Source organism: Elephantulus edwardii, unplaced genomic scaffold (genome assembly GCF_000299155.1).
Source record: "Elephantulus edwardii isolate Elephantulus edwardi_28Jun2011 unplaced genomic scaffold, EleEdw1.0 scaffold00459, whole genome shotgun sequence".
In the NCBI taxonomy this organism is placed as follows: Eukaryota; Metazoa; Chordata; class Mammalia; order Macroscelidea; family Macroscelididae; genus Elephantulus; species Elephantulus edwardii.
The window spans coordinates 617,255-638,987 of NW_006400209.1; the positions used below are offsets into that span (position 1 = coordinate 617,255).

Consider the following 21,733-nt stretch of genomic DNA (forward strand, 5'->3'; position numbering starts at 1 on the left):
AACAATCATAACAAGCATACAAAGGTATTTATTGCAGCATATCTGTAATAAATCAAAAGCCCACTGGAGCCAAACACCTTCTATCTAGTTTACAAATCTTCAGATCTTGGAAGGAGATAGACTGTGCATCTTTCTCACCGCAGCTGGTGTATTCAATCCATTAGCTTTTTAGTAAAAAAAGCCCAACATGTACCAAACTACTTCATAAAGACTTAGTATCTCTAATACTTCTTGGTTTCTTAAGTATCTGCGTATCTCTGAACATCTTGCTCAGTGAGTGAAAGACATCTGCATTAATTTCTGTTGCTGGTAGTCAAATATCTGGCACTGAGAATTCTTTTTTTCTGTGTGCTTCTCTGTGTTACCTTTAGACTTTATTATTTAATTTAGCATAAATTACTTATTTTTGTTTGCTTGTTTCCATTTTATTTTTCTTTTATATTGGTTTGCATGCAAAATTCAATCACACTTTATATCATTCATTACACTGGGATGCATACATAGCATCTTACACATTCTGACATTCTCATTGTTTTTGAAATGATCGATCATACACATTATGTTTTATAAAATTCATCACCATTGAACTGTGCCTATTATGACCTCATCTTTTCAGGTCCTCACTGAATCTTTCCTAATTCCTTCACACACAGCCTTCCACTTGCCATATTGATTTCCTCCACTCCTCCACTACTGTCCCTCAGCCTGCCTCTCCTTCCTTTTTGGACTTTTATCCACATCTTACTAGTAATTCTTCTATTTTTATAATCAGGATCCTATGCAGTATTTGTCCTTATGATAATTAGTTCATTCAGCTTAATGCTTTCTTAATTCTCCCATGTTACATAGTATTTAAAAAAAATTGTTGTTCCTTAGTGCTGCATAGTAACTCATTCATTTGTTGAATGATATCTGGGCTATTTCCATTTTCTTGCTATTGTGAATAACGCTGCTATAGGAACATAGGTATACATATCTCCCTTTGTGCCTCAGATCTATTCTCAGCACTGCAATAGCTGGGCCATATGGGATTTATATGTTCAGCTTTTTGAGGAAACACCAAATTGCTTTCCATCCAGAGATGTTTTACTATTTTAAAATCCCACCAACAATGCATGAAGAGTTCCAATTTCTCCACCTCCTCTCCAACATTTATTGCTTGCTGTCCTGTTTAACTTTGCTACTGCTACTGGGGTAAGATGGCATTACATTGTGGTTTTAATTTGCATCTCTCTTATTGCCAGTGATTTGGAGAACTTCATCATGTGTCTGTTGGCTATCTGAATGTTTTCCTTTGTGAAAAGTCTTGCCAAATAATCATTAATTTTGTTATTGTTGTTAAGTGTCGTCGAGTCATAGGCAACACTTAGCGACCCTATTAACAAAAAACCTGGACACCTGTATAATTTTCGTCCTTTCTCCAGGTTTATAGGGTTTCAAGAGGCAAACTATTATGGAAGTGGATGCCACTCCTGCTTCCAAGCTTGTTTTAATCAGGGAGCTCCACCAAACACGGTCCACCATGGGTGACTGTTCTCACATTTGACTCATCAGTGTCACAGTGTTTGGCTTCAAAGCAACCATGAGTTACCTCTGTACAAGTGGAAGACATACCAGGGTTAAACGATACAGAAGAATGTTCCACCACAAACAATAAACGGCAGGCTTGAGGGCCACGGAGTAGAGTCACCCACCTTTGGCTTGGGAGCATGACTTTCTGTCCTCTAGGCCAATTGATCTCTCTCTATGCTTTTGTTGTTGTTGTTAAGTGCCATTGAGTTGTGGGCAACTCATAGCAGCCCTATGAATGAAAGATCTGGACACCTATATAACTTTCGATCTTTCTCCAGGTTCATAGGGTTTCCAGAGGCAAGCACCTGGAGCAGGCTCCGCAGGCCCCACCCTTACTTACCCTTACTTTAAGGGTAAGGGACGCCCACCCACCATTGAATGGCAAAAAGAACAGTAACACACAAAGAAGACCCCAGAATTTTCCCTTGCCTGACTGCCACCAAGAGGAGCTCCCATGGAGACACCAGCCAGAATCCTGCCAGTTAGCCAGCCGACTTACAGAGTGGAGGGAGACTCCAGTTCCCAAACCTCCTGGAAGATTAAGCTAGAGCCTGGAACAAGCTCTGCAGGCTCCACCATCACTTACCCTTACTCTAAGGGTCAGGGCTGCCCACTCACTTTTAAAGGGTAAAAAGAAGAGTAACACACAACGAAAATGACCCCAGAAACTTCCCTTGCTTGACTGCCACTAAGAGGAGTTACCATGGAGCCACCAGCCATCCTGCCAGTTAGCCAGCCAGCTTCCAGAATGGAGGGAGACTTTTAGAATTTAAAAACTGCACAAGAAATAAAGAATACATTGAATATTGGAAAAATGACAAAGAGATAATAACAACTTATGACTAACATTGAGAATGGGAATCTTAGAACACTTAATTGTGCTAATACAAAATCTATACCTAGACCAAGAAGCTGTTGTTCAAACAGCGCAAGAAAACATTCTGTGATTTAAAATCAGAAAGGATGCCCATCAGTTATATCCTTTTTCCATACTTATTCAATCTGTATGCTGAGCAAGTAATTCATGAAACCTGACCCTATGAAGAATGTGGCATCAAGATTAGAGTAGAACTCACCAACAACATGCATTATTCAGATGACATAACTTTGCCTGGTGAAAGTGAGGAGGGTATGAAGCACTTGCTGCAGAAGATCAAGGACTACAGACTTCAGTATGGCTTACATCTCAACATCAAGAAAACAAAGGCCTTCACCTAGGTCTATCAGTCAAAATTATGATAGATGGAGAAAGGATTTATGGTGTCAAAGATTTAATCTTGCTTAGATTAACAATCAACATTGTTAGTAGCAGCAGTTAGGAAATCAGGAGATGCATGGCATTGGACAAGCCTGTTGTCGAGGACCTCTAAAAAATGCTGAAGAGTAATGATGTCAAATTGAAGACTAATAAGGCACACCTCATTCAGGCCATAGTCTTCTCAATCACCTCCTATACATCATAGAGCTGGATAATGCATAAGGATGACAGAGGAAGAATTGATACCTTTGAATTGTGGTGTTGGAGAAGAGTACTGAATATTCCATGGACTGCCAAAAGAACAAACAGGTGTGTTTGGAAAAAGTGTGGCCAGAGTTATCATTGGAGCCATATGTGGCAAATCTTCATCTTTCATATTATGGACATGTAGCTAGATGAGGTTATTCCTTGGAAAGATGGAGAGCCAAGGAAAGAGAGGAAGATCCCTAATGAGATGAATTTACAGTGACTTCTGCAATGGGCTGTAGTGTGTCAGAGATGATGAGGATGGCAACAGGATAGGACAGGGTTCAGGTAGGCTGTTCATTGGGTTGCTAAGAGTCATACTTAACTTGATGACACCTAACAACAAGAAGATAATAGAGTTTAGTGGAAAACCTACAGTAATTGAGGTATATTCACTTTGTAATATAATTTACAGAACACTTGTTTTATAACCATTCACTGTATCTAAGACATAGATTTAGAAAACTATAAAAAGGGGATGAGGAAGCTATTTGGACAACTGTGTTACAGTACTGGATTGCAGAATCTAAATTTTTGTGAAAGTTTATTGAACATGATCTTGATGCTCTGGGCAATGCAATGAGATGCTATTGACCTTTCCTGTAATTACTTTGTTTAGCTGCTCCAGTTTTGTATCATTTCCATGGCTGGTTGGAGACAGGACCATTATGATTTATAGAATTTTAATTGGATGACTTTCAGAAGTAGATCACTAGAGCCTTTCTAGCACATTTTCATCTGAAAGCTGTTAAAACTAGTTTAATGTCATGGTTTTGATAGTTAGACATTATTAAGTCAACTGAGACTCATAGAGACCACCTGAATGACACATCTGAACTTTGTCCTATCAAACTTTGTGCCTTCCTCATGATCCCTGATATGTTGTTTTAGTTATGTGCCATCGAGTCGCTTGCAACTCAGAGTGACCATATGTACAAGGGCTCTAAATGCCATTCTATCCTGTGCCAACCTAGCCATCCCAAATGCACTCATTCCCACCACTTCAGTCACAGAATCGATCCATCTTATCAAAAGGTCTTCCTCTCCTGTGCCACCCCTCCACTCTGCCAAACATGATGTCCATCTCCAAGGACCAGTCCCTCCTTGCAACATGCACAAAGCATGTCAGATGAAGCCATAGAATCCTTGACTCCAAGGCTTCACCTTCTCCAGGACAAACCTGTTTGTTCTTCTAGCAGTCCATGGTATATTCAACACTCTTCTCCAGCACCACAGCTCAAAGGCATCAATTCTGTATCAACCCTATTCACTGTCCAACTCTCTGATGCATAGCACGTAATTGCGAAGACTATAGCCCGGATCAGGCACACCTTAGTCTCCAGCCTTATATCGTTGCTCTTCAGTACTCTTGAGAGGTCCCTCACAGCTGACTTTCCCAATGCAATTCATCTCTTGATTTCCTGGTTGCTGTGAACAAGAGTGTTGACTATGGAGCTAAGTAAATTAAAACTGTTAACTATCTCAGTCTCTTCACCATCCATACTGATGCTGCCAATTGTCACAATGGTGTGAACCTTTGTTTTCTAGATGTTGAGCTTCAATCTATATAGGAGGCTGCAGTGCTTGACCTTCTGTAGCAAGTGCTTCAGGTCCTGATATACTTGAGCTCATTGTTACAGACACTGTGCAAAACGATTTTGTAGGTGGTAGTCTTCCTTTCTTTCTCTGACTTTCCACCTTTCCTAGCATAACGTCTTTTTCCAAGTACTAGCCCCTCATGAAAAAAAATGCCTAAAGTATGTGAGGTGAAGTTTCACCATCTTTGCCTCTAAGTAGCACCCTGGATTCACTTCCTCTGAGATGGACTTGTTCTCTTGCCAGTGTCCAATACTCTTCTCCAACACCACAACTCAAAGGCATTGAATCTTCTGTCACACTTAACGTCCAACTTTGAGAGGCATAGCAGGTGACTGAAAAGATCATCATAATCAGGTGCATCCCATTCTTTAAACTATCATTTTTAATAGCCATACCTAAATTCACCCCTGAGAGATAGGTCTCCCACACGAATGGTGAGAATTCTGCCACTGAACTACCATTTATGCAGTCAGTGGGCCCTGACTCAGAACCTAAAAAAGTCCACTCTTGATGTAACTTCAAAAAGTGAAAGACTAGAAAAAAATGGGGGTGTCATCTAATACAACATTGAAATTCCCAAACATGTTGCAGTCCTAGTAAGCTTGGACCACCTTGCCAAGACTCTAACTGTGAAATATAGATGATTCTCATGTCCTTGTAGATGTTGTGAAAGGCCTTGAAGTTTCCACTTGGCTGAGAATCTCCCTACTGTGCAAGACATCCTTGTGAGGCTCTTGGCAGTGGAGCAGTGAAGTGAAAAGACAAGGCTGCTGTCTCTTCAGATAAAACAATTACACATGCAGGTTTCAATGTGTAAGACAGTCTGAAAATGGAGAATACATCAGGAAGAAGCAAAAGATTTTTTGAATCATGTACTTCTATAATAAAGATACAGCTGTTACAATATTTGATTTTATGAATTTATTATTTCTTTCTAAAAAAGCAACTTCCAGGGTTTGTCATTGTACAGGTTCAGCTCAGTCTCCTATAGCATGGTGCATGCACAAGAGATTTTTCTAATAATGAATTGGAGCCACAAAGATCTGCAACAGTCTTCTGAATTATTACAGAAAGAAGAAAGATTAAGAGTGAAATGTAAATGTATCTTTTAAAAAAAAATTATTCTAACTCTTTTAAATTGTCTGGCCAAGTATAATATAACAGAGCACAAATGATTAGAAAAAGGTACCCACTAGAACATCCCATGTGCATGAACAGTTTTACTGCAGATAGCATTATCTAACTTGCAAATGAATTCAACCCGTTATGCACAGCATTAATTTTCATTTTCTTTTTGAGTTAGCGTTATGTTGAAATAGTTGTTCCTTCTCTATTTAACTTTTCTTAGTTCTTTGATGAATTTCCCTCCATTTTACATATTTCAACTTGAGTGTACATAAGACTTCAAGATCATCTGAGTCAATTCAAGTGATATTTACAATACCCATGGTCAGATTTCCAACTAATTCAAACCACCAGTTTTTTTTCCTCTACCCATGTCTTAGTAGAATCCATACCAAGTTCCAGGCCAGCAAATGTTTGTGAGCTAGCTATAATCAGAGGGGAACATGAAATGCAGGATTCTTATTAATGCTGTGCAAACAAGGGTCTCGTCCTTTCTAAAACTATTTGTACATTTGTAAAAGCAATACAATCATGGGAAAAACAAGCACAGCTTGATATAATGACTTGCCATGAAATATCACAATAATTTACTACAACCTTCCTTTTTATTCACACTGGAAAGTGCTTCCATCTAATACATGGAATACAAATATATACAACGAAAATTTGGTCTTTATTCAGGAAAAAAGTATATGAGCACAATCATATGAGTGTTGTAAGGCTAATTTTGTGCAGTTTTTTGGATCAGAGTCTTATGTCTTCTGCCTTTTGTGAGAATGACACAAGTACTGACAGATTTTATAAACAACTTTTCTGGTTGCTGTTGTTTACTCTTAAAATACAGCCTTGTTCAATGCATAGTACACAAAAGTTTTCCTTATGCTGTAACTATAAATTACTAGGGATGACATGGTGAGTAAGTTTTAAGGACAAACCCTGCTAATCCTCTACAAAATAATCGATACATGTGAACTCCCCAATTTCACAAAAGAACAACTTCCCAAACCAATGCTGAAAACTGCACAGGGTCTCTGGTTGCCATGCTGTTGAGATCTTGAACTTTGCATTCTTGCCTGATATCCACAATCTTGGTTTTAATTTTCCCATGGCAGTTGTAAGCCATGCTGCAACGGTGTGGGATAGACTGTTCTGTACTGCCTGCAGTCAAAACAGTCATGATGAGCTCACAGTCTATGTGGTGAGCCTGGGGAACCCATTCTCCTGTGGAATAGTTTCCTGAAGCCTAGCAATGGCATTTCAGGTGACCAAGACATTCCAGCACCTGCTTCATAAGGGATTATACGAAAGAAGGGACTAAGGGTTTGAAACTAGACAATGTGACAGGATGAAGAGGGGAATAGGGGTGGTGTTTTCAGGAGTTCTGACAATCATATCTGCATTAGCTCTATGAGAAGGTTGGGGGATCCTATGGAAGTATTTAAGTTTGGAGAGAAGAGCTATGTCTGAGGTACATTTGGTGAAGTGTCATTTTGACAGTGGGTATGGTCTCCTACTAAGGGATTTTGCCAAGATCTATTTTCTTCTGACCAGATGTCCCTGGGCTTCTCCAGAATCCCTGGGGCTGGGTTTTATCCCTTTTCTAAAATTGTTTTGCACTGTCAAGTTGGAACTGACCCATAGAGAGTTTTAAGAGGCAGTTAATGGATGGCAGTAGATTGTCCATTTTTCTCCTGCAGAGCAGCTGGTGAATTTGAACCTCATACCTTTAGGCTGTAAATGTTACTCCTTACCACTGAGCCAACTCTCTCTGATTTTTGACTGATGGATGGTGGTTCTTTGCAGTTGTGATTTAAATAAGAGTATGAAGAAAAGTTTGGGCTCTATGAAGAAAAAAAATGCCATGATCGATAAGCAGTGTCCACCATGGGTAGAAGAATGGGCCTTGGTGGAATATGTGCCATGTCTTTATAGTACTGTTCTAAGTGAGGAGAAAGAAATATAGTGGCTTAATAGGTTATTAAGAGGTCTTTGAAGACTGTAGCTCAAGACATTAAATTTAATTTTATATTGTTTTGTTCCAGAAAGGAAATGAGTATTTGAAGGTATATAGAGATAAGAACTTTAGGTCTATGTAAAGCTAGATGAGATTATTTTTAATAGGTAAGTTAGCAGCAAGCTCTTGACAATGATCTCTGTTTTTACTCCTGAATGATGAAGCCCAATATTTAGAAAGTAATTACAAGGCTTTCCAATGAGCATGGTCCAGAAAGGCAAGCAGAGCTAGGGGATCTCAGTCTTGGCAGGTATTTCAGGCAAGAAATTTCTCAATTTCATATCTAATGCATTTTGTCCTTGGTAGATAGCTGAACTTATCTGTGAAAGTCAAGGAGAAGGACATTTACATCCATACCTATAAGCCTTAAAAAAATTCTTATTAATCAAAAGATCTGGAATAACTTCCTTACACCATCAGGACTATTGTGTCTCAGCTCTGCCTAGAAGTTTCTGGCACACACTTTACCATGAGAGTGAAAAAAAACAAAACAAAAAACAATGATGGAATCTTGGAAACATAAATTCATGTCTGTCTCTAAAAATAGGATCAATCACTTCTTTCTACCTTAGGAGACTTAAATAGAACCCAAATTTTGATCTTTAACATGACTCATTAACAGGTTGCTATTTCACAATGTCTATTGACTTAGAGGACCATGTTTGGCCAAAGTCAGACACTTCTAGCTGCTGATGGCCTTTGGGTTTAAAAAAAACCGTGTGATACTCCTATCAATGCACAGAGCTGATTTCACTTACACACCAGTAGAGCAACATTTTTTCCCACTAGTAAACACTTGCTTTCTTCCTTATTTAGAAACTGAGAGGATTTGAAAGGAAGATATGCACATTTTTTTTTGTTTGTTTTACTCATGCTCTAATTCCAACAGAGCATTCTTTTGATTATATATTTGTCTGATGATGAACATACTGTCCCACTGGGTACCACTAGGTGGAAGGTTTCTGCTTTTATGGATGCCACAGGGGTGGGGACCTTTTGGTTTCCTTGTCAAGGACCCAGGGTCAAGAGATGAAGATGGGATGGAGGAAGGAAGCCAGCATGCAGAAACCCAGCAATACTATTTCTTTTCCAACTTTTGATGTTTTAGCCTCACATAAAAGATCTCTTACTGGTCTCTGTGAGATACAACCATTGGAGCATATTAGCAGTTTCACTGTTCATGGAACCTTCTTCTAGAGGTGAAGGCTATAAATGTGACTGTAGTTGCCTCATTTCTTTCCAGGAAGTTACAATCTTTTATTTCTTCCAGCAGATCACAATCTCTGGTGTATTGGCATTGCACACTGATTTTTGAAGTATGTGAATGTCAGTGGGCTTTTCTCCTACTCATTTTCAAAGTGGAAGTCTCCTCTAACTGGAAATACTTGATCTAACTCCACAGAGGAGCCTCCTCCTCCAAGTTTCTGACAGCAATCAGAACAAGAACTTCGGACTTTAAACAGAAGGCCTGGGAGGAGGTCTGGAAGGAGGAGGTGCTCTGTTGGGGGGTGGGGCTTGAGGGGGAGGCGGGAGGTTGGAAGGTGGGGATGGGATTGGAGGGGTGGGAGCATTGGGCGGGGGAGGAGGACAATGAGGAACAGGCGCTGGGGGAGTATATACGGGGGCAGGCGGTGGTGAAGTGGTGTGGTAGGCATTGTTGAGCGGGTACTTGGCAGGCGGATTGTTCTTGACTCTGGTGAAGTTGATGCAGCGCCCCTGCAGGGGGAGAAAAAAAAAAATGAGAGAAGGAAATGTGAATGGATGCTTGTTATGCCTTAAAATCCACCAGGGCAGGTGGAGAGTGCGCTGGGCAGCTGGGAGGAACCATATGTAAAACAGCTGCACTTACAATAGTGACATACTGGGCTACAATATCCTGACAGCAAATGAGTACCCCTTGCCTGGACTGAGCGTCAGCTACCTAAAGCCCAGTCTCCCTTCAAACTTCTTATGCCTAGGATGTTTCATTTTTCTCTCGGAGAGCAATATAGAAGTCTATAGAAATTATCCAGGTGAGAAAGGGCCAGGCCACACTACTGGGATGCATGGGGTCAGAATCTACTTTGGGGTAACTGTCTGCTCACAGTCCTGGTATTGGGTAGTTTATGGTTTCATTTTCTAGAAATGTGTTCAGCCTGTGGTGAGCAACTTGAATCCAAGGATGCCTTGATTTCCCTTTGGGGAATGCAGGGGATGAGGCTATAGTGTTTCAGGCCAATAATCTCTAAGACAAAGGGAGACTAACCCTACTGAATTTGAGTCTGATTTAGGAAATGTTTGAGAGATTACTCATCTTTCTCCCTAGGAGTTGGTGGATTAGAACCTTTCAGTTAGTAATGAGCATGTCACCGTACCACCAAGCCTCTGGAAGAGGGAACTGTTTTTGTTGTGTGCCACTGAGTTGGAACCAACTCATAACAGACCTTCTAGTGAGTTTTCTGAGGCAGCATATCTCATGGGAGGAAATTTTCCATTTCTTCCACAGGGCAGATTCGAACTGCATGCCTTCAGATTGGCAGCGTTTCAGACATTGTAAATCACATAGGAGGAGATTGCTCATCTTTTCCCTGGGAAACAACTGGCAGATTCAAACCATGTACCTTTGGATAGGTAGTGTAACTCTATGCCACAAGTCTACCAGAGCTCCCAGGAAGAAGGAATTATGTTTGTTACTTGAGAATCCCAGTACAGGCAGAATGCATGTTAGGATCAAGGTAGCTTATGGTATTGGTCCCACTCATGCTACATGTTATAAATCAAATCCCTTTTCCTAAACACATTCCTCCCTGATGACGTCAGCCTCCATGAATCCTTTACTCCCTTCCTGATTTCTCTAGTTACAGGTTACTACACATTGAGACCTGGATACTATAGTCCAAATATCTTTTGTATTCAGCTTTTTTGCAGTTCAGAATCTCACAGGTGTCCTCCATAGTAGGGAGAAATGTCAGTCAAAATAAAATTGAAATATCTTGGAAATTGTTGATCCTTTGACAATATCAACAATGATCTGAAAATCCATTTGTAAGACAGACAGCATTAATAAAAAAAGAGTCTTGACAAGGAGTTGCAAGATTAATGGAACTGCAATAGGTTTAGGAATCTCAGTGCGATATTTAAATGCCAGTATCCTGTTCTATCTGGATTTGAACTTCATGAGGTTAAAGCAGAATTTAAACTTCCTAAGCTCTTATTGGGGGTCTACTGACCGAAAATAAAAATCACCACCATCTCATTGCACAGTTCAGAGTTCTGAGATCAAATTCAGTTAGGTTTCATATATAACATTGATTTTGTAACAAAGTGCTATAAATTTCCAAGTTGCCCATGAAGTTCTCTTTTTTATAGTTTTAGAAATCTAATCCTTTGTTAAAGTTTGTGATTCTTGACCAAAAAAACCTCTTTCCTTCAAGATGTTAACATTCTGATGATTACCATCTGTGATAAATTCCATTAATGGACAGCTCAGAATTAGGATTTACTGTACTATGAACTCTTCTTTTTGTTCCTAAACATGCTAAGTCAGATCATGAGGCTCAAGACATTCATTTCCTTTGCAGATGAAGATTAACTCTGTTTCTGAGGAAGAGCAGCTTATATGTGTTGACGGGTGAAGTTGAGTCTACTTTGATCTTGTAGACAGGAAAACAGGCTCAGATACAGGAATGATCTCATTCAGGGTAGAAAGGCAAGTTGGAGGTAGTATCAGGTTTTCTGACTCCTAGCTAGTCCTTTCTGTGTGAGCTGCAGGCTGTGGCCTCTACATTTAAATTGGAATCTATAATAAAACAAGTGCCTGGGGGAAACAGAGCAGTGTGTCTTGAGCTAGAATAGGTCTTTTAGCTGTATCTTCTGACAGCTTGTGACTACTTAACTCCTATAATGTGTATATTTAAAGGATCTTCCACAGTGCTTTGCACACAAAGCTCATTTACACAAATTATCTTCCCAAGAAAAGGTGCAGACTAAGAGTAAACAGACCCACAGGGCCACTTAAAGTAAGAACCAATTACGTCTTCATAGGAGCCTACAAATTAAGTTCTTCAAACCTGGAGCCAGAACAGGCACACAAACCAAAGCAACAGAAACAAAACCCAGACATTAATCCATCTATCTACGGCCAACTGATATTTGACAAAGAAACAAAACGTCTCAAATGAGGAAATGACAACCTTTTCAACAAATAGTGCTGCCAAAACTGGACCTGCAGAAAGCTTAAGCAGGATGCATAACCCTCATAATTTACAGAAATGTACTTACTCAAGGTGGATCAGAGACCTAGGGATAAAGTCCAAAATCATAAAGATCATAAGAGACAAAGTAGGACCAAGCTTAGAAGGCCTACCTCATGGTATAAAAAGGCTGACAAATACAGCCAGAAATACACAACCAGAAGATAAAAATGAATGAATGGGTCTTTGAAAGATTAAATCCCTGTGTGCACCAAAAACTTTTTCCAACAGAGTGAAAAGAAGACCTACTGACTGGGGGCGGGGGGCGGGAACTGGCAATATTATCTCCGACAACGGTCTCAAAATAAAAGTTTACAGAATTCTACAGGACTTCCATAAGAAAAAGGCTGATAATCCAATTACAAAATGAGTTAAAGCCCTTTCATAGAGGAAGACATTTGGATGGCAAAAAGACACATGAAGAAATGCTCAAAATCACTGATAATAAGAGAGATACAAATCAAAACCACAATGGGATTCCATCTTACCCCAGTAGCAGTGGTAAAGTTTAACAGGACAGCAAGTGATAAATGTTGGAGAGGTTGTGGAGGGATAGGAACTCTCATACATTGTTGATGGCATTGCAAAATGGTACAACCGCTTTGGAAGACAGTTTGGTGTTTCCTCAAGAAGCTGAACATAGAAATTCCATATAACACAGCTATTCCACTACTTGCAATATACCTTGAGAAAATTAAAATTGAGACACATTCGTCATCACAAGAACATGGAAAGAGCCAAAATATCCAACCACAATGGAATGGATTGAGAAATTATGGTACATTCATACAATGGAATGCTACACAGCATGTGGGAACAAGGATCTTGAAAATCACTACCTAACAGGGGAGGGACTGGAGAGCATTATGCTAAGTGAACTCAGTCCCATGAGGACAAATACTGTATAAGACTATTATTGTAGAAGTAGAAAGATAACTTGTAAAATGAGTATGAGGATCCAAGGGGGAGGGAAGGGGCAGAGGGGTGAGCATGGGTAGGGAGGGGGAACCACAGGGTCACATAATTTGATGGTTAGAGAAAGGAGTGGGTAAAAGAAATGAAAAGGCAGAGATTTGGAAAGACAGGTCAACAGTGGGCACATTTCAGTGTTGATTAATTTTATAAAATATAATGAATGGGAATCATTGTATGACACACAGTGTGAATGAAGATAAAGTGAAAAACAATACATACAAACTCTGTAAGCAAACCAGTATAAAATAAAAAAATCTTGCTTTATTTGCTTTAGGAGCTCATTCTCTGCTCACTGTATTACCCTGAATATAAATGGAAAATGCAAATAGTCTTGGCAGAACTCTAACACTAGATGACATCACAAAATGTGGCACTTGGCCACAATTCAACCTCCACACAACTGTCAAAGGATTTTCCCAGAACATATACCAAAACAACCAAATTGGTGCCATTTCTGACTCATAATGTTGTTGTTATGTGCAATTGAGTCATCTGCAACTCATAGTGACCCTATGTACAATAGATCTGAAGCTTGCCTGTCCTGAGCAAGTTTCACTGACTCCAACACATCTTATCCCACTGCCCCAGTTATTATGTCCATTAATCTCATCTGGGGTCTTCCTCTCCTGAACTGTTCCTCTACCCTTCCAAACATGATATCCTTCTCCAAGGATGGTCCCTCCTGGCCACATGCCCAAAGTATGTGAGATGAGGCTTCATAATCCTTGCCTCCAAGGAGAAATTTGGTTTCACCCTTTCCAACAGACCTGTTTGTTCTCCTGGCAGTCCACAGTATGTTCAAGACTCCTATCTAGCACCACAACTCAAAGGCATCAGTCAGGAAATCAAAAGAATAATCTGACTCATGGCAATCCCATTTTTTTTTAATATAATACAGAAAAACATTTGTTGACAATTGTAATTTGGATTTTGTAACCTTACCCTTAATTGACTATGGTGGTATTTCCATCACTATTAACCCACTTCTTTTCTGTCTTCTGCTCCATAGGATTTTCAATGGCTTCAACCTTTTGGAAGTAGATCTACTTTTAGAACATAAATCTGGCCAATCTGTAACTTTCTAGTCTGAAATTGCCAAGAAGCAATGAGAGACTCTCAACCAGACAGCAAGGAGTTGAAGATTAGTTTATTATTTAAAATGTTAGGTAATTAAGAAAGTGTTTATTGTAGACAATTCAGTAAATACGATAGTGTTTGAAACAGGTTATTATGAGAATGAGTAATTGAGACCATTACACAAAGGACAATTAACCATATTTTTCTTACTATTTCATTCTATAGCTACAACTCTTTATGTTATTAGTGCAACTGACACTTCTTCCTACCGAGGGTGATTAAACCACCTATGCTTTCCCTTTTCACATAAGTCATGTGGAGGAGGGAAAAATTTACAAATTAATGAGTTTAAACAGGCATGCGTCCAAGATCCACAATCTGAGTTTTTGCACAAGCTTTGTCTCACTTTGAAAGGACAACCTGATCTAGAGTAAATGAGAACCAAAGTTGTGTTGACAGTCCAGAAGTATTATTCCACAGTTTCAACCCATGACTTAGTCCTCAGGAGAAAGATCGACAATCTTCTACCATAGATAGGATCTTCTACCACTGAAAACCCAAAGGAAGTTCAGCTATGAGTTGGTTCCAACTTGACTGTACATAATAAAAAGAAAGCCTAAAAAATTCACTCTCCAGCTCAAAATTTCTCAATGCCTTTAAAGTAAATCCAAACAGTTCAAGATGGCATACTCTTTCATTGTTCCACCTCTTGACATACCTTTGACACACAATGCTAAAAGAGGTGCTACCTATGACCAGTTCACAGGTTGGGGCCTCTATCAACACTTTTATCACCACTAGTGGCCTAGGTGATCAGAAACTCTAACATGACCGAGCACTTCAATTCCATTCTTCTATTGGGCTGGAAGATATACTGCCACAGGCTAGAAAGCTTACATTTTTCCACAGCATGTATGTTTGTTTTGTAATATATGTATGTTCTTTATTTTTATAGTTTGGTCTTAAAGGTATGGCACTTTTCTGCCAGTTTGCTGTACAATGGTGACTTGTATGTTGCTGTGGTGTTGGAAGCTATGTTACCTCTATTGCAAATTCCATTAGGGTCACCTATGGCAGACTAAGCAGCAGGTCTGGCTTCTGAAATGACTTCTGAAATAACAGACCTTGTGAATAAGAGAGGACTATTGTTCAATACAGTGCTGGCAGGTGAGCCCACCAGTTTGGAAGGCACTCAGAAAATGAGAAGAACTAACTGCAAATATACATTAATAATTGAAACATTGAATGTTCAAAGTGTGAATCTAGGAAAATTGGAAGTTGTGGAAAATGAAATGAGATACATACAGATCAACACCCTAGGAATTAGTGAGTTGAGATAAACCAATATTTGTTACTTTACGTCAAATAACCATGTGATCTATTATGCCAGAAATGACAAATGGTAGAGGAATAACGTTGCATTTATAGTGAAAAAGATCATCTCAAGATATACCATGAAGTACAATGCTGTGAGTGATAGAATACGATCCAAGCACATCCACATCCACTGAATATGCACTAACCAGAAAGGCTAAAGATGAAGAAATTTGGGAACTTTACTAACTTCTGGAATTGACCGAACATGCAATCAAGATGCATTAATAACAACTGGTGACTAGAATGAGAAAGATGGAGATGAAGATGGAACGGTACTTGGAAAATAGAGCCTTAGTGAGAGAAATTAGGCTGGAGATCACATGATAGGATTGTGTACAAGGAAAGCTTAATTAATAGAAAATATCTTTTAAAAAAGACAAACGGTGAATTCACCTGATGAATGGACCTCACCTGATGAACTACATATGAATCAAAGTGGCTACATCCACGAAAAAGTCAATGAAGAAGTAGTCAACATCAGGGGCTGACTGTGGAATAGACAATTACATCAATTACTCATGGGCAAGTTTAAATTGAAGCTAAGGAAGATGGAAACAAGCCTACAATAACTAAAATATGGCCTTGAGTCTATACCAACTAAATTGAAAAACCTCAGTAATAGGTTTGATGCATTGAACACCAGTGACCAAAGACGAACCAAATATGGGATTATATCAGGAAATCCTCCATAAAAAGAGCAAAATGTTATTGTACAGAAGGAAAAGACTAAAACGAATGTCAAAAGAGACTCATAAAGTTGCAGTAGAAAGGGAAGTAATCCTGAAGTAAGAGAGATGAACAAATGATTTTAAGAGGCAGTTTTAGAAGACAAAAAGCAAATATTATAAAGAAATTTTGAAAGACCTGGAGGAAAGGGAAGAAGATGCTCAGTATTTTTCAAAATGAAAAAATTGAAGAACAAATTCAAGCCTTGACTTATAATACTGAAAGATTCTATAGGTAAAATCTTGAATAATGAAAGAATCAAAAGAAAATAGATAGAAGAGTCATTGTATTAAAAAAGAACTGGTGGACCTGAATAATTTTAAGAAGTGGTATATACTTAAACACCAATAGTAAATAAAGAAGAAATTTATATACACTGAAAGAATTGCCAAAAAAGAAGTCCCCAGAAATTGATGAAATATCAGTTGAGATGTTTAAACAACCTGTTGAATCCCTACATGTGCTAATTAGCTTATACCAAGAAATTTAGAAGATAGTTATTGGTTTATTTGTTCTCATTCCAAAAAAAGGTGACAACAGAATGTGGAAATGATTAATACCATATGCAAGCAAAATCTTGCTGAAGATTATTTTAAAAAATACTGTAATAGTACATCAATTGGGAACTGGCAGAAGAAGAAGCTGAATTCAGAAAATGCTATGAATTATTATTTTTTTTTTTTGCTATTGTCAAATGGATCTTGGCTGAAAGCAGAAAATATCAGAAAGATGTTTACTTGGGTTTTATTGACTATGAAAAGGAGTTTGATTATGTGGGTCATAACAATTATGAATGATATTAATGAGTATTCCAGAACACTTACTTGTGCTCACATGAAATCTATACGTAGACCAAGAACTAGTGTCAGAAAAGAACATGGTTTAAGATCATGAAAGGTTGTATTAAAATTGCATCTTTTCTCCATACCTATTCAATCTACATTCTGAGCAAAAATAATTCAATAAAATGAACTCAATAAATGAATATGACCTCAGGACTGGAGAAAGACACATCAACAACCTGCATCATGTAGATAGTACAACTTTGACTGATGGAAATGAGGACGAATTGAAACACTTGCTGTAGAAAATCAGAGACTACAGTCTTCAATACACACCCCATCCCAGTATCAAGAAAACAAAAATCCTGGGTCTGAGTCACGGCTGCCTGCCAACAGATGCCCATTGGAGAAGGTAGCCAGGTCCTCACAGTGTCTTCCCTGGGTCTGAGCCCATGCAACCTAGCCCTCAGCCTTCTGACAATAAAAGAGATGCAAATCAAAACCATGATACATCATCTTACCCAAGTAGCAGTGGCAAATTTTAGCAAGGCAGCAAGTAATAAATGTTGGAGAGGATGTGGCACGGTAGGAACTCTCATACACTTTTAGTGGGATTATAAAATGGTACATCTGCTCTGGAAGGGAGTTTGGTGTTTCCTCAAAAAAAGCTATTCCATACAACCCAGCTATTTCACTGCTTAGAGAACAGTTTAAAAGCGATAGGGAATTATGGTTATTACAAGAGTCCAGAATTAAGGTTGCATAGTGGATTGCACTTGACCGGGGGGGGGAGGGGAGGACTGTATACCAATGAAAAATTTTTACTTTTCAAAGAGAAGAGTGTACTGCAGGGGAGGGGTGGGCAGGGAAAAAAGTGCAACAATGAATGAATGAATGAATGGAAATCCAAAATATCTGTAAATGTTCATGAAAATTAATAAAATAAAATTTAGAAAAGAATATATCCTGAGAAAATTAAAGGCAGAAACAGACTTGTGCACCAATGTTCACAGCAGTGTTTTCAACATAGTAAGAACATGAAAACAACCCAAATGTCCAACCACAACTGAATGGACTGACAAATGGTTGTTGCTGCTTGTGACTTATAGCGACCCTGTTTCAATAGTCCTAAACTCTGCTCCGTCCTGTGCCAATCGCACTGTCACTGATACACCCATCCCGATTACCCCAGTCACTGAATCAATACACATCATAGAGGAGGGCCTGGTACATTCATAAAATGGAATACTATGTAACACATAAGAGCAATAATTTTGTAAATTACTACCTAACTTGGGAGGAACTGGAGATAATTATGCTACGTGAACTAACTCAGTCCCATAAAGACAACTACTGTATAAGGTCATGACTGTAGAATCTGTATGAGGATCTATGGTGGGGAGAGGGGAGCAGAGGGGTGAGGAATTGGGGGGTGGTTATCACAGGGTGGCATAATTTGATGGGTGGAGGGAGGAGTGGTTAAAGGAAAGGGAAACTGTTATGAAAAACAATGTGTATGTACTTTGTAAGTAAACCAGTATAAAATATATATATATTTTTTAAAAATAGATCTGTTTGAGTTGTGGCTCTGTTTTCTTTCTTATTAATGTTAATGAAAGTTTAAAGAGACTTTGGATTTCCATTCATTCATTGTTGCAAACTTTCCTCCCTGCCCGCTCATCCTACCCAGTTTGATTTTCTCTTTGAAAACAAGCAAACAAGCAAACAAGCAAGCAAACAAGCAAGCAAACAAGCAAGCAAGCAAGCAAGCAAACAAACAAACAAACAAACAAACACTCTTTCATTGTTATACATTACCCCTTCCCCAGTCCACTCCACTATGCAGTCTTCCTTTTGGACTCTTGTCATAACAATAATACCTAATCATATATTCCTTTTAAACAGTCCTCCCCCTCATCTGTTTCAATGCAGTATACCTTATTTATCTTTTCTTAGTGCCCGCCCCACCAACACAGATGTCAGTCCTACTTACAAACAGTGGCATTAACATTATGCAGATTTTGTCCTTGTGTGACTGAGATATTTCAGTCAACATAACATCCTCCAGGGTTCCTTGTTTTTCAATGCAGCATAGTATTCCATTGTATGACTATATCACAGCTTCTCTATCCTTTCATTTGTTGATAGGCACATGAGTTGTTTCCAACTCTTCGCTAATGTGAACAAAGCAGCAACAAGCATGCGTGTGCATATATCTGCTTGGGTGGCAGTTATGGTTTCTTTAGGGTATATTCCCAGTAGTGCTGGGTCAAATAGTATTTCTATTTCCAATTTTTCGAGAAAGTGCCATAATGCCTTCCATAGTGGTTGCACCATTTTTTTACACTCCCACCAACAGTGAATACAGGTTCCAGTTTCTCCACAACCTTGCTAGCATTTTTTGTTTGCTGCTTTGTAGAATTTTGCTAGTTTTACTGGGGTGAGATGATATCTCATTTTGAGCATTTCTTCATGTGTTTGTTGGCCATCTGAATGTCTTCTTTGCTGAAGTGTCTGTTCATATCCTGTGCCCATTTTTTAACTGGGTTGTTTACTTTTATCTTGTATTCTATAAATTCTAGATATAAATCTCTTAATTGACATGTCATTACCAAATATTTTTTCCAGTCTGTAGCTTCCCTTTTTACCCTGTTGGAGAAGTTTTTGGATGTGCATTGGGATTTGATTCTTTTAATTTCCCATTCATCTATTTTATCCTCTCCTAGTTGTAGGTTTTTTAGGATGACTGGAAGACTTCTTTTTCTTTTTTTTTAAAAATTATATATTTTGTGTGAGTGTACCGTCAAATCAGATCTGACTGGTACAGGAGGAGATTGTCCCTCCTTCCCCGGCAGAGCATCTGGTGGATTTGAACCGAGTGCCTCTGGGATTGTAGTTGCAGCTCCTTGCCAGTAGGCCACCAGAGCTCCCCTTAGGATGACTGGAAGACTTTTTATGTTGTGGACTTTTAATGTTAGGACTTCTAGAGTTCTTCCAACCTTTTCTTTAGTGAAGTTTATAGGCCTTGGTCTTATTCCTAGGTCTTTGATCCACTTTGAACTTTTTTTTTTTAATATGGAGCGAGGTGTGGATCTTGCTTGAGTTTTCTCAGATAGTTTTCCAATTTTGCCAGCACCTTTTATTAAAAAGGCTGTTGTTTGCCAACTTAACTGATTTCATCTCCTTGCCAAAAATCAGTTGACCATAGGTAGATGGCTGATTTCTGAATTATCAGTTCTATTCCACTGATCTATGTGTCTGTCATTGTACCAGTAGCATGCTATCTTGACCACCATGGCAATATAGTAAAGAGACATTTTTAAGGAGTGCTTTGCTTATTTGGGGCCTCTTTCCACTCCAAATGAAACTGGAGATTGCCTTTTCCATCTCATCAAAGAACAGAATTGGTATTTGCATTGGGAATGCATTGAATATGTAGATTGCCTTTGGTAGGATTGCCATTTTCACAATATTGAACCTTCCTTTCCATGAGCAAGGTATATTCTTCCAATTCTCCAGGTCTATTTTTGTTTCTTGTAGTAATATTTTGTAAGTTTCTTTGAATAGATCCTTTGTGCTTCTGGTTAGATTTACTCTCAAGTATTTAATCTTGTGATTAGCTATTGTGAAGGGTATTGTATTAGCTCCCGTTCTGTATTCTCTTTGTCACTATAGAGAAATCCAACTGATTTTTGCATGTTTGTCTTGTATCCTGCCACTTTGCTGAATTTGTCAACTAAGTCCAGTAGTTTTCTTGCTGAGTCTTTAGGGTTTTCTCAGGATACTATCATATCATCTGCATAGAGATAATTTTACCTCTTTTTTGCCAATTTGGAGACCTCGTACTTCCTTCTCTTGTCTTATTGCTAGCGTGAAGTCTTCCAGTACAATATTGAATAGGAGAGATGATTGTGGGCATTCTTGCCTAATTCCTGTTCTCAAAGGGAATACCTTTAATATTTCTTCAGTCAGAACAATGTTGGTTCCTGGGTTTGCACATATACTCTTTACTATGTTGAGAAAATTCCCTTCCAATGTTATTATGTTGAGTGTTTTAATTGGGAAAGGGTGTTGGATTTTGGAAAAGGCCTTTTCTGCATCAACTGATAGGCTCATGTGGTTCTTTTTTTTTGCTTTGTTAATGTGATGAATTATATTAGTTGTTTTTCTTATGTTGAACTATACTTGCATACATGTTATGGAATCCCACTTGGTTATGGTGAATTATTATTTTTTTAATATTTTTTGGGTTCTTTTGGCCAGGATTTTAGTCAGGATTTTTGCATTTATGTTCATGAGAGATACTGGCCTGTTAGTTTTCTACTTTGGTGGTATCTTTACCTAGCCTTGGTATCAAGGATATGTTTTCTTCATAGAATATGTCTGGCAGAATTTAATATTTTTCTATTTTCTGGAATATTTTATGTAGAATTGGTGCCAATTCTTCTCTGAATGTTTGATAAAATTCACTTGTAAAACCAACTGGTCCAGGACTTTTTTTTTGGTTGGAAGGTGTTTTATTACCTTTTCAATTTCTTCTTTTGTAATGAATGGGTCTGTTCAGGTGTTCAATTTCAGTTTGTGTCAGTTTAGGTAGGTTGTGAATTTCTAAGTATTTGTCCATTTCCTTTAGGTTTTCATATTTGTTTGAGTATAGTTATTAATAAATAAGCTTCATCTGACATACTTTGGACATGTTGTAAGGAGGGACAGGTCCTTGGAGAGGGACATCATGCTTGGTAGGGTGGAG

General features: G+C 38.6%; 1 protein-coding gene across 1 annotated transcript in view; it reads right to left on the reverse strand.

Annotated features, from left to right (window-relative positions):
- Positions 1–9,269: 9,269 nt before the first annotated feature.
- Positions 9,270–21,733, reverse strand: part of LOC102869867 (anthrax toxin receptor 1-like) — a gene marked incomplete at its 5' end in the record, with an annotated part of 184,536 nt that continues 172,072 nt past the window's right edge. The window contains one exon of the mRNA XM_006902831.1: positions 9,270–9,530. Coding sequence (XP_006902893.1) covers positions 9,270–9,530 — 261 coding nt within the window. The remainder of the gene's footprint in view (positions 9,531–21,733) is intronic.